The sequence below is a fragment of the Lemur catta genome, chromosome 5 (genome assembly GCF_020740605.2).
Source record: "Lemur catta isolate mLemCat1 chromosome 5, mLemCat1.pri, whole genome shotgun sequence".
NCBI classification, from domain to species: domain Eukaryota; kingdom Metazoa; phylum Chordata; class Mammalia; order Primates; family Lemuridae; genus Lemur; species Lemur catta.
Genome location: NC_059132.1, coordinates 13163189 through 13177602, shown reverse-complemented (window position 1 = coordinate 13177602; position 14414 = coordinate 13163189). Strand labels below are relative to the sequence as shown.

At 41.1% G+C, this 14414-nt stretch overlaps 1 protein-coding gene across 1 annotated transcript in view; it reads right to left on the bottom strand.

The window, feature by feature from the left end:
* Positions 1–2299: 2299 nt before the first annotated feature.
* The window catches only part of ATP6V0E1 (ATPase H+ transporting V0 subunit e1), a 31691-nt gene continuing 19576 nt past the window's right edge, over positions 2300–14414 (bottom strand). Inside the window, exons 3-4 of the mRNA XM_045551162.1 lie at positions 11272–11399; positions 2300–2784 (exon numbers count right to left, since the gene is read on the bottom strand). Of these exons, the coding sequence (XP_045407118.1) occupies positions 11306–11399 (94 nt within the window). The 3' untranslated portion in view covers positions 2300–2784; positions 11272–11305. The remainder of the gene's footprint in view (positions 2785–11271; positions 11400–14414) is intronic.

The window sequence follows — 14414 nt, the reverse complement described above, 5'->3', positions numbered from 1 at the left end:
CCAGGCCACTAAGGCCTCATTAGGAGTAAGTTACAGTTGGGTCTGGAGAGAACCCTGTAAGTTCAGGCCCGAGCTGCTGCCTCATTAGGGCCTTTCACTTCCCTAGAAGGCTCAGTGAGCACGATGTTCTCTACTGGGGGATGATCAAAACCTCACTGGTACAGCGCCAGACCCTTCTGTGCTTGTCTCCTGTGTCTCCCACTGTTGTTAGCACAGTCAGCACATGAATCTTCCTTACTCATGTCTGCAGGAACCGACTCCCACCAAGCAGCAAGCAAGCCCAAGAGCAAACCAATAAGCAATGCAATCCAGCTTACTTCCCAATGTCTCATTTAATTCATTTAGAACAAGGGGAAGTATAAAAATGGGTAACTACAAAACGGTAGAATAAGGCAGAACTCATGGACTCGGATCAGCCAAGTCATGACCTCTGCCCTCAACTGTGCCATTAAATTGGAAATGTGCCAAATCATCATCATCATTGATGAGAAGAGCCCCCAAGGCTACCCACCATCTCTACTGCAAGGAATGCCACAGCCAAGGTCTGACGTAGACACCCTATCAGCTAATGTGTATGCTGAAGTCAAGACAGGCAAAAGCCACGCTCAAGGGATGTGCTGCTACATTAAGGTCACCAGGAGGCTCAGCTTGGAAAACACTGCTTTGAAAACACTGTAGTCTGCTGGAGAGCAGTCTAGGGTGGCAGTTGGGAAGGTTTTAGACTGACCCCAGTGATAACAGGCCACAAAGCTTGAAGAATCCAGGGACACAGCTGCACTGGTGTCATACTTCCTCAAGCACTCAAGGCTCAAAGACTGTGGCTTCCTTTTATGTACCCACAGTAACCACCAGCATTGCTTTCTTAGAAGACAAATATCGATTAAGGGTCACATAGGTTGTTCTGGTGGGAGACAGCTTGGTCATCTGCAATGGCAGCTCCCACCAGAGCCAGAGTTGGCTCCGGGCCAGCACAACTCTGAGAGATGCAGGGTGGCCAGTGAAAACTGCTCTACAGTGAAAATTAGAGAATATTTTTTTATTTTTATTTTTGAGACAAAGTCTAGCTTTGTTACCCAGGCTAGAGTGCCGTGGCGTCAGCCTAGCTCACAGCAACCTCAAACTCCTGGGCTCAGGCAATCCTCCTGCCTCAGCCTCCTGAGTAGCTGGGACTACAGGCGCTTGCCACTGCACCTAGCTAATTTTTTCTATTTTTAGTAGAGACGGAGGTCTCGGTCTTGCTCAGGATGGTCTCGAACTCGTAAGTTCAAGGGATGCTCCCACCTAGGACTCCCAGAGTCCTAGGATTACAGGCGTGAGCCACCATGCCAAGCCAAATTAGAAAATATAGATCCTACTTCCCAGTCTGCCTCGAACCAGCTGCACTGAACTGGACCAGTCAGTCTCCCAGTCTGGGCTCAGGCTCCTTACATACACAATGATGGGGGTTAGCCTTTATCACCATGGCCCCTTCAGCTTTAAGTCTTCAGTGTTTTACGGATTCCTGGAAATTAACTAAAGAGGTCCTTTTGCTGGAAAGGTAAAATATAGAGTTGCCTAACTCTCACAACAACTTTAAGTTCAAAATGAAAGTAAAGAATGGAAAGAAAAGAAATGAAAGCCAGGAGAGTCACTTCAACTTGAAACTCACTTTGGTCTTAAGAATAGCAAAGTAATGAGTTCAGATGGTTTGGGAGGAATAGAAAGTACAAACTGCAAAACAGGAAATCCATTCTTGGCTGGCTTTCAAAAAGCCATGAGCTGGTGAAAGTGTAGGTCCGTCCTAATTTTTAATTTCTTAAAACAAGTAAAGCCCCCAAATTAGTGTATTGAGATGCCTGCTACCAAAACACAAAATTACTGTCCCCTGTCCCAAGCTTTTTAATCACTCCAAACTTGTTTGTGACGGTTCCACCTCAGCATTCACTGCCTTGTCCCTGTGGCCGGCAGTTACCCTTGACCGGCTCACCAGCGTAACCAAAAGAAAATGATCAAACATGGCCTAATGTTACAGTTCTATGTATGCTGACCTTATCTCTCTAAATAGCACCCAGGCTCTTTAACTTGCAGGGAACCCAATGTACACATCTTTGATCCCACTAGTGCTCTGGCTACAGTAGGCACTCAAAGGGTTACTGAATGATTAAGCAAAATACTTACCAGTCTCTTGATATCTCAAACTACGTGGTAGCCTTTATATATCCAACCTAAGTTTAGACTTGTACAAAATCATGTTTTAAAAAGGCATTATCTATGGACAGAAAAGCTTATAAAAGTAAGCTTCACAAACACTGAACCCAGATTTCCATAGAAAGCAGAAAAATAATTTATTCCAAAAGATGGTAGAAATAAGAAATTTATCCTGAAAATAGTTTGGTGTAATTCTGGTGGGACAGATTTTCGCTCTGAACATGCTCGCCCACGGACTGCCCTACTGGAGTCTTGTCTTCCAGCGGTTCTTAAACACTTTGCTGATTCCAATGTTGTGAGAAGGTAGAAGCCATCTTCCAATCCGCAGATTCCAAGGAAAGAGTAATGTATTTCTCAGAAGAGTGTCTTCTGTCTCAGAAGAGTGCATAAACATTTTGTAGAGTCAGCAGCGTTCAGGTTAAGTAGGCACATAATTCATTAAAGTGTAAAAAAGTGAAGGAAAAAAATACTGCATTGTAGAATAAGATATTCAAATGTGGTGTATTAAGGCAGTTGATGCCCAAAAGAGGCAAATCAAGGAAGATGGTCTGGGTTTGGAGGTGATTTTGCTTCTAGAAGGAATTCTCTTTTCGTAACCTGCAAAACAAAACCATCCTAGTAACTGGTCCTCACATCTTCCTCAGTAGGGCAAAAAGTTAACATCAAGAAAATTACTCAGGCCAATACTTTGAAACATGTAGGTGCTCAGTAAATACTTGAATGAAAAGTAGGCTCATCAACGTGCAAGTCTGGACAGATTTTGTGGGGAGGTGGCAACAGGTCGAAAAACCAAGGACATTGCTGAATCGAGGAGGAGCACAAGTAACGAACGGTTTGACCTTGTTATAGAAAGGAGGAAGAGAGAGGATGGCTATGACTGACAGTGCTGGAATCTAACACACTCACTTCGGTTTTAGGAGTCTGTATTTCCACTTCCCCTCTTTTTGCAGCGGAGCGAGGTGACCATAGGCACAGTGTGCTCTTTCTAGTGTCAGACCCCCGAAAAGCAGGCTGCCTCCCAGTTTGCTCCCCATACTTGCTACACAAGTACAGGCAACCAATGACAATTTCTTTTTCTAGTAGCTTAAAGCTCAACACCATCCTTGCAAAGCTAGAAAATATTTAAAATAAGTATCTTCACACATTAAATTGCTAATAGTGGTCATATAAATTCCTTTATATAAAGCTTATAACATCCACATAAAACCACATATGCTACTTTTGAAATAAAAAAGGAAATAAAGAAGAAATAAAATTGGATAAACAGTTTCATTCAAAGGTAATTTCCACACAAGGCTTGAGCTGGCTGCTAAGAAATCAATCTGGTTATGACATATAATTTGCCTAAGTGTGAAAACTGATGAGGATTAAGGGCAGGGTGAGGTATGGGGGGCAGAGTGCTTGTTAAACTCAGAGGAAACATGGTTTGTGGCAGACAGGTCTGACAAGACTGAAGGTCAATCAGAGGCAGAGAGATCTGATGGACCCTGTAGGTTTTCCAAATCAGTGGGTACAACCAGGAGAACCCACAGTGGTGAAACTATGGGTTTCCTAGGCCCGTGGTCATCCAAGAGTACCCAGAAGTGGACAAGAGGCTGCTGCTCAGTCTTGCTGGTATAAGCTGGGGCAGTCCAACTACCCTCATGGTGGAAAGCACCAGACTGCTGGAGGCCCACAAACGCTGGACACTGTGAACAAAATACATTCAACTCAAAATGGAATTAAGGCTGGGCAAGATGGCTCACCCCTATAATCCTCGCACTTTGGGAGTCCAAGGTGGGAGGACTGCTTGAGGCCAGAAGATCGAGACCAGCTGAAGCAAAAGGGAGACCCTATCTCTACAAAAAATAGACAAATCAGCGGGGTGTGGTGGTGCGCGTCTGTAGTCCCAGCTACTTGGGAGGCTGAGGCAAGGGGATCCCATGATCCCCTTGAGGTTCCAGTGAGCTATGAGAGCAAGACTCCATCTCAAAACAAACAAACAATAAATAAACAAACAAAAAAACCAAAATAGAATTAAAAGACTGTTTTTACAATGTACTAGGAAAATAACATCAGGCCAAGGAGTGGCAATTATCAGAGCTACTTGTTTCTTGTGGTCTGAAAGCCTTATAAAATCTTTAACTTAATCTAATGATCATTTTCTGTTTTTCTTTTTAGGCAGGCCATCAGGACAGCCGCTCTGTACAAACCTCAGTTCCAGGCAGATTATAAATTTTACCTGAGAACACTAAAGTAGTAAATACATATGCTTTGTGTGTTAATTTTCTATGAAAAGCATAGTGATTAGACTTTCTCATCATTTAGGCCTTTTTTGACAAAGAAATAAAAAAGGGAAAAACAGGCCTTCACTTTCAAAAAACCACTCACAAACAGGGGATAATTTTCACTCAAGCTCAATGATATCAATTTAAAATAAATGTAAATAAGCCTTATATCCCAAATGGCACAGTCTTGTGGTTTGATTTTGGAGTAAATTAAGGAAGCACATGTTCTACCCATCTCTGATATGAAATAGCTATTTAGGGGAGGCTGGTGAACTCGATCAATAAAGGCATCCCTAAGGTTAAAACTGAGGATGAAGATAACATAAAAAAACATTAAGGCCAGAATTAAGAAACCTGTTCAGGGAAGGGTAAGTGAATGTATTTCTTAAAGGACCTGTATATGTTTATCTTAATTCTTTCATTTAAGATAAATTTGTAAAATACTTCCTTCTTTACTATGATGTGAAAGGCTATGTGGTTTCTTTATTTAACAATTCAAGGCAAGGTACTAAATGAACGGCAAGAACTGGAGGGCTAAATACATTCAGGAATGGAAGAAACCATTTTTGAAACAAAGTGACCAGGAAAGGAAGTGCAAGGTCCTGGGAGCTGGGCACAGAAAGAGAAAACATCAGGAAGAATTAAGAGAGAAGGGCTGAGCTGACACAAGAAAGCAGAAGGAATGTTCACAGGACAGTGTTTGCTAATCTGCTTTCTAAATTAATGAATATAGTACCGTAGTGAAAGGCAGGAAAACCTACGTAAAGCTAATTAGGTCAAGAACATGACCTAATAGTAGGGCTGGAGTCACAGAGGAAAGTAGTTAGAAGAAAGGCTGCAAAGGTGGTTTGAGGGTAGACCAGCAAGGCCTTGACGGCCAAGTTAGAGAGCTGCACGTGACCTGCAGATTAGTCATTCCTGTCTTTTGTGGCTCATGGGATCTTGGGTGACCCTACAAAAGTTGTGTGCTTACAACATTTCATATCGCACTTCAAGTGGCATGAACCCATTAAAATCAGGGACCTCAGGTTAAAAAAAAAAATAATGAACCCTGCTGTAGCCCATAAAGAACTACTGAAAGCTCTGGGGCAAGCAGGTCGGTTTCAGGAAGTGCTACAGCAGGAAAATAAACAGGTGGTGTTCTGTGGATAGAGGACTGCGGAGCCAGGGAGACCAGACCCTATCATAATTCAGAGCTGCAGTGATCTGTGTCAGAAACCAGGGTACCTGAAGGAGGAGCCTGAAGGAGGAATGCAAAGGAAGGGGGCACACGAGACATAACAAGAGCAACTAGATTTAAGAGAGAAGAAAAAGCAGTGACAGGATAGGTTCTGACCCTAAGTGACAGGGAAAACTGTGATATGGGACCCGAAATGGAGATATGGCTGAGTCTGAAATGGTAGCAGAATATCTGGCTGGAGTGGTCAGAGTAAAAGACAGACTGTTTTCTAACTACAAAACACCTTGTACTGTTTAACTTTTCCCAAGCATGGGTTAATTTCAACCTCCCAACAACTCACAAACCCCTTTGGAGCTCACAGTCTTCTTTGAAATCCCTACTTGGTTACTATACACCCCTTGAGCACACAAATATTTTTGGAATGCATAGAAAAACAGCTCCCACAGGGCAGAGGCCTAATTACCAATATCCTCTATTTCTTTTCTGTCTCAGACTTCATAATAAAATAGAATTTCTTTATAATAAAATAGAAATTCCATAATCTTTCAGATTATAGTAAACCATGTAAACTCATCTCCCATATAACAATGGTATGATAAACCAACTGACTTCCAGGACACTGGGTCTGAAGCCAAATCTAGTCCAAGGAGAGTCCACACTAGCATCACAGCCCCAAGCTATAGGAAAGTGAACAGCAACAAAAATAGCAACCTCTACGTAATAGTTCTACATACATCTTATGAAGTCACACTGAGGAATCTAGCAGAAGCAGATGAGGCTGGCAGGGTAGAGACGGAGTGAGCACCATTCTCACTGGACAAAATTCCAGCCAATAAACATAATGTGCTATAACTCAGCCTCTCACCAATAACTGTGGTTCAGTTCTTCAATACAGGAAGGAAAATCATGACAATTACAGTGATTAAAGCAGCAAAAGATCAGGTACATGTTTAACAGAGTGTTGTTCAGATCGATCTGATTTCATTTGTATAAAACCATTCTAAAGCTTCCATGACTGGTCCTCATTTTTCTCTACTGCACACCATTGTTTGGCCTATGTCTACTCTTCAAATCTGGCCTCTTAAAGAAATCATGTACAAAATGAAACATTTTTCCTTATCAGGGGAGGATGGGCCCAAATATGGTTTCTGTGCTCCTTTATGATCTCACCATTATGTAAAAGTGTGAAGTTCAAAAGGTAAATAGAGCTCAATTTTTAAAGTTTACCACCAAGAAAAGTGAGGTCCTCCTGTCTTAAGAGTTCTGTCTGCTCTAATGCTAGGCAGAGATTAGATTTCTTGACATGTTAACTCCAAAGTCTTAGGGTATACTACTGTAATTCTGTTAAATGCAAAATAGGTATGACATGATGTCCATAATTAAGGATTGCCTGTGTCCTCCTACTTCCTGGCATCTGGCTTATAAAGGAAGTACCCTTAATATAAGGGTTTCAAGCAGCCCAAGTTTGTGCTGTGGACCAGAGTGCAAATGTTGGTCAATCTAGTTAACAGAGATACAAGACTGGTAAGAATGGGCAGATGAAACCTCTTCAGGTCCACCTGCCCAGTATTATTCAGCATCAAAGAGCCCAATTCTCTTATTATAAGGGAAGGAAATGAAACTTAGAGAAGTTAAGTGAAAAGCAATGCTGAAACTAGATCCAACTCAGGCCTAAAGTTCTCAGCTTTAAACCCCAATTGACAGCCTTAACTAACACTCACTATAGTTGAAAGGTAGAAAACAGGAGAACCGGGCCAGGCACAATAGCTCACACCTGTAAGCCTAGCACCCTGGGAGGCCGAGGCAGGAGGATACCTTGAGGTCAGGAGTTCAAGACCAGCCTGAGCAAGAGAGAGACCACCCCACCCCCCACCCCGTCTCTATAAAAACAGAAAAAATTAGCTGGGCATGGTGGCGCATGCCTGTAGTCCCAGCAACTCGAGAGGCTGAGGCAGGAGGATTGCTTGAGGCCAGGAGTTTGAGGTTGCTGTGAGCTAGGCTGATGTCGAGGCACTCTAGCCCAGGCAACAGAGCAAGACTGTGTCTCTAAAAAAAAAATTAAGAAAAGGAAAACGGCAGGGCCAGGCGAGGTGGCTCACGCCTATAATCCTAGCACTCTGGGAGGTCGAGGCAGGAGGATCGCTCGAGGTCAGGAGTTCGAGACCTGCAAGAGCGAGACAACCCCCCCCCCCCGCCCCCGTCTCTACTAAAAATAGAAAGAAATTAGCTGGACAACTAAAAAAAAAAAATACATAGAAAAAATTAGCCAGGCATGGTGGCACATGCCTGTAGTCCCAGCTACTGGAGAGGCTGAGACAGAAGATCACTTGAGCCCAGGAGTTTGAGGTTGCTGTGAGCTAGGCTGACGCCACGGCACTCTAGGCTGGGCAACACAGTGAGAAAACAGGAGAACTCTCTTAGCACATCCAGAGCATGACATAAAAGAAAGGAGAACTTGATGAAAAAGGTAGGTATAAAAATGATACCTTATGAGTCAAATAAAAAATCTATATAAAAGGGGTCTGGGCACAGTGGCTCACTCCTGTAATCCTACCACTCTGGGAGGCCAAGTGAAGATTGCTTGAGGTCAGGAGTTTAAAACCAGTCTAAGCAAGAGCAAGACATCATCTCTACCAAAAACAGAAAAAATTAGTTGGGGGTCATGGTGTGCACCTGTAGTCCCAGCTACTTGGGAGGCTGAGGATCACTTGAGCCTAGGGGTTTGAGCTTGCAGTGAGTTATCATGACGTCACTGCACTCTACCTGGGATGACAGAGTGAGACTCTGTCTCAAAAAAAAAAAAAAAAAAAAAAAAAAATCTATATAAAAGGGAACTCAAAACCCCTTTCAGTAAGCTGGGTGTGGTGGCTCATTCCCATAATCCCAGCAAGAGGATTGCTTGAGAACAAAAGTTTGAGATCAGCCTGAGCAACACAGTGATACCCCATTCCTAAAAAAATAAAAGTACTTAAAAAAAAACAAACAACTCTCTGCATAAAGACAAAACTCTAAGGAAAAGAAAGACTTGACTCTACCTATCAGATTGGCAAAATCCAGGCTGTGGAGAAACAGGTGCTCTTATATATTGTTGGTGAGAATGCAAAAATGGTACAATCCCTATGAAAGGGAATGTATCATTACCTAGAAAAACCATACATGCCTTTAACCCAGAGGCTCTGTTTTTAAGGCATCTACCCCAAAGGTCACTGGCAAAAACAGAAAATGTCTTATGCACAGGACGGCATTAAAATAATAGCAAAAGACTGGCAACAACCCAAAAGAATATAAATGGCTATAAAAAGAGATGAGGAAAATCTCCATAAACAGATGATACAGCAATCTCTAGCGTATATTATTCAGTGAATAAAACGTAGGTACAGAATAATATATGTAGTTGATATCTTTTCTGTAATAGTAGCATGTGTGTAGGGGTATGTGTGTTTGTGTGTGTGTATGTGTCTCTATATACATGAATGAATATATGTATTTGCCTAATCTTTGTAAAATCAAACACTGGAAGGATAGATTTCTCTGTGTATATCTTATTTATAATTTGACTCTGCAAATATGTTTTATATATTGTAAAAAGCAGCAAATTTAAAAATACTGTAAATCGAACACAAAACAACTTAAACCATATATCAAATTGGTGACATACCATATACATACTGTATATAAAATTTAAGTAACCCCAGAAAATAGCATTTTGTTCTTTATTTGTTCTAAGGATATATAAAGCACCAAATAAATCTTAAACTGTATTTGATAAACTTACAGCTATTAGTTATACTAATGTTACTTTTTTTTTCTTTTTTTGAGACAGAGTCTCACTCTGTTGCCCGGGCTAGAGTGCCATGGCATCAGCCTAGCTCACAGCAACCTCAAACTCCTCGGCTCAAGCAATCCTCCTGCCTCAGCCTCCCGAGTAGCTGGGACTATAGGCATGCGCTACCATGCCTGGCTAATTTTTTTTTTCTATATATATTTTTAGTTGTCCAGCTAATTTCTTTCTATTTTTAGTAGAGACGGGGTCTCGCCCTTGCTCAGGCTGGTCTCAAACTCCTGACCTCAGGCGATCCTCCTGCCTCAGCCTCCCAGAGTGCTAGGATTACAGGCATGAGCCACCGCGCCCAACCTAGATCCTGGTTTTTATTATTATATTTTATGTATATACACACATTTATTCACTTATTTATTTATCTATTTGGGACAGAGTCTCCCACCTTAGCTTCCCAGAGTGCAAGGATTACAGGTGTGAGCCACCACACCCAGCCTAGATCCTGGTTTTAAATACCATTCCCACTGAAAAGAACCAGGAGCAACTGGGCTTGAGAACTGACTAGTGAACCAGAGATCCTTGTGGTGGGAAATTTAGAAAGCAATTGGAGCTGAATCCAAGTCTGGGACAGAAAATACACAAGAGGGGCCTAGGATATCTTGACGTTGCCAGAAAGTAAGAAAACTACCAAAAACTAACATCAAAAGGATACAGAAGCCAGCCTAAACTGGCTCCCATAGACCAAAGAAAGAATGACACAAGAAGAAAGGACAATAGAAGTAATTAACTAAAATGACACAAGAAGAAAGGACAATAGAAGTAATTAACTAAAATTTAAAAGAAATGAAAATCTCACTGGATACCCCCAAAGTAACTTGGGTACCAACATCTTACTCTGAAAATTAAAAGAAAAGAATTAAATCTGTATTCTGCTTTTCCTATATTTCTGTCTCATCTATATTTCAAGGTTATTAAGATAACCCTAGTTGATGAGGGAAAGTTTATCCTTACAGAAGCATTTCAACTAATCAGATGTGTAAGTAATGACAGAACTAGAAAATCACCATTTTGCAATTTCTACTGAAATGATTAATTCTGACTATGATCATCAATGGATAAAAATCACTGGATAAAAGGCTGACAGAGAACTTTACAACTGGAGGAACCGGCTGTCATTGCCTGACCCCAGTGATGATCTCAGCGTCACTAAAAATAGGAGAGAGAGCCAGACATCGTGTGTCTCCTGATGTGAGGCAATATGCAGTTTACTGTAACACCTAAGTAGCACGCTTGCCAAAAAAGTTGAAGCTAAATCTAGTCAAGCATTTATTAGCACTAACTTCCATTTAATGAAACAATGGAGATAGAAGAACAAATTAAATGACAGGTTTCCTGACTCTGCCAGTGAATAAATCTTTCCACTATACCACTACTTGCCTCTCTGATCCTCAGAACCAAAGAAAAGCTGCAATTTTAAGACTGATATTCAAAAGGCACCTATCTCTCCATCCAAAGCATTCAGAAACCTTAATTTGAAATCTGCCACTTCTTAAACTTGCGGAATCTTGCAATGCCAAGTATAAATAGTCACTTTTCTGATCTATGTCACAAAGAGTAGGTGTAAGCTTAATTTTGTATATCAAACTATATTTATTTTAAAAGGCAGGGTTAATAGTAGAATTTAAAATAGTAGAATTCACCTTAAGTAAGGTGAATGGCCTAAGTTCTAAATTTATTTCTGCTCTTCAGATCATGTTTGCCCTTGCCATGTGTTAAAATGGCTGTAAAATTCTAAGAAAAAGATAAACTCTAGCTGACTGACGGACAACAGTGATGTGAAAGGTCAACAATATAGTCACCTCAAAGACAGCACTGTGGAGCATGTCTTCTTCCTCAAGGCCAATGATACTTCAGATACCAGATGGTTTCATTTTTCAACTGTGGTCCAAAGAGAGGGTTGAGTTGGGCCAGAATTGCAATCAGCCAACTAAAAGAAGGATGGGGAAAGGAACGAGAAAGTGGTGAAATCATGTTGGAACATGACCATTTTCAAATGGATGGAAAAAGTCCATTAGCAAACTTCATCTATTCCATTTAGACCAAACCTTCAATATACATTGTATTAATGGGAGCATGTCTGAAAACAAAATCATTTCCCAGGACATATCCTGCCTTCATCTTCAGATATATCCATAAGACAATGAGGCTTCATCACAGTAGGTCTCTGTCTTTTCTCTCCTTACCTGATTACCTTTCCAAGTATCCAAAATTTCCTGAATTCCTGGTATCTTTACTTCAAAGTGTTTTCATGTAATCTTGAGAACGTTTGGAGGTTCTAGCAGGAACACAGCTCCTCGTATACCCTTGACCAAAGAATAATCCTCCTGTATCAGGGAAGGTTATCCTCTTCCACCAAACACACAGCTTCAGGAGGGACACACATGGAGTGGTGGGGCAGGAAGGCGACACCCTGCTAGCCAGCCAGATCAGCCGAATCAACCCTGGTGATCAAGGGGGTGACAGATGTCATAGCCTGATTGCCCTCACATCCCAGCTAATATGTTGCATCTTCTGGGTCCCAGTAAAACTGAACCACATGGGCATTTAACTTCCCCAGCTTACTTCAGAATGTAAATAACAAGGTATTCCTCTGTATTATAGACTAATTATGGAAGAAGTACAATGGTGTCACATCTTACTTCAGGGTTAAAAGTGAAAAATAGCACAAAGTTATCTTCAAATTTTTCTTTAATTACTCACTAAGTTCTGAATAAATGGTTTTATACCTGATATAGTAATTCACTTGCCCAATGAAGTTTAAGAATCACCAAACTAAGGCCAAGGTAAAGCACAAAAAGAAAGACAGTATGCAAATGTCTGGTTGTATTCAAACCATTCAATGTTTTATTAGGTTATTAAGTATGAAATGTCCCATTTCCTTAAGTACTAAGTTTGACCACTGATATCTCTGACATTTCACTTTGACATTTCTTGTTTTATTTTTTTTGTGAAGGTACATCCTCAGTCTTGCAAATGCGGCTTGTGATTATCTTTCAAATTTTATTTAGAGCAATTTTTGTGAAACCACGGATAAGTAAAAAATTTGTGTTATTTTCAAATATGAGGTCTATTGGGGAACCAATGCAGTGCAGACAGCTCAAAATATCAACAAAGCGTTTGGGAAGGATGTGGCTAATAAACACACAGTACATGGATGGTTTGAGAAGTTCCATTCTGATGATTTTAATCTTGAAAATGAGCCACGTAGGCGACCTGAGACCAAGGTGGATAATGATGAGCTGAAAGCTATAGTGGAAGTGAATCCATCTCAACCCGCATATGAATTAGCAGCAAGGTTTGACATTACTATTCCCACAATTCTGGACCATTTGAAACAAATCGGCAAGGTAAAAAAGCTGGATAGATGGGCGCTGCATGAATTAAACGACTGTCAGAAGAGAAATCATCTGGAAGCTTGCCTTTCTTTGCTGTCACGACATAAAGGCGAACCATTTCTACACTACATTGTTACATGCGATGAAAAATGGATTCTTTTTGACAATCTCAAGCTTTTTAGTACAATGGCTGGATAAAGATGAAGTGCCAAAACATAGTCCAAAACCAAATATTCATCCAAAAAAGCTAATGGTGTCTGTTTGGTGGTCAGCGCTGGTGCCACTACAGCTTCATGAAACCTGGTCCATCCATTACAGCAGATGTCTACTGCAACTAACTGGACAAAATGAGGATGCTTGTGATTAAGCAGCCGAGATTGGTCAACAGAAACAGGTCAATCCTCTTGCAAGACAACATTGGACCACACATTGCGCAAACAATGCTGCTCAAACTACAGAGGCTGGACTTGGAAACTCTCTGTCATCTACTGTATTCACCAGACCTTGCACCAACTGACCACCACTTCTTCCAGACTTTGGACCACTTCTTGCAAGGAAAAATATTCAATTCTCAACAAGCTGTGGAAAATTGCCACTCACCCTCCAGGCTTCTTTGCTGCTGGCATAAGCAAGCTACCGTTAAGACTGCAAAACTGTGTCAATAGTTTAGGCATATACTTTGATTAATTGTACTGCTTGTTTGAGATATAATAAACTAAACTTCTGATTCGAAATCAGACATTTGATATTTAATAACCTAATACTTACTAAACAAATATTTAATGAGCACTGACTAGGTTCCAGGCCCCAAGAATATAAGGGAGAAAATGAAATGTCACTATCCTCATAAGGCTTACATAACATAGTATCAAGAAATAAGTGTTATGAAGGAAATAAACAGGGAGAACAGAGAATTTGGGGGAGGGGAGGGGCTACCACTTTGACAGGGTGGTCAGGGAAGGAGGTAAACTTGAGCACAGACTAGAAGGAAGCAGAGTATTTACTGCCTTTAGTCCCTATTCAAAATACAGCTGACCCTTCAACAGCATGGTCTGAACTGCGTGGGTCCACTTGTATGCTGGGGTCCACTTACACACCTGACTTTCCTTCCACCTCCACTACCTCTTCTGCCTCTGCCATCCCTGAGACAGCAAGACCAACCCCTCTTCTTCCTCCTCCTCCTCCTCAGCCTAGTCAACGTGAATATAAGGATGAAGACCTTTATAATGATCCACTTCCACTTAATAGTAAATACATTATCCCTTCCTTATGATTTTGTTAGTAGCATTCTCTTTTCTCTAGCTTATTTTATTGTAAGAATACAGTATATATAATACATATAATGTACAACTTATGTGTTAATCAACAAAATTTGGTTAGTTCCCCTCTCACAGGGGAATTTAAAGTCCGGAGGGTTTAGAAGGAGCCTGCTGCAGCAATATAGCTCCTTTTCCTTAGAAAGCAATTCCCTAGATCCTGTGCAGAGGATGGCAGAGTGTTACCAAATTTCGTTCTCCCAGAGCAGCGGTAGTTGGAGGTTTGGGCCTGTTTGTTTACCATAACCTCCCCCCAAAATGAGAGAAGTTCTAATCAGTTCATATACAGTT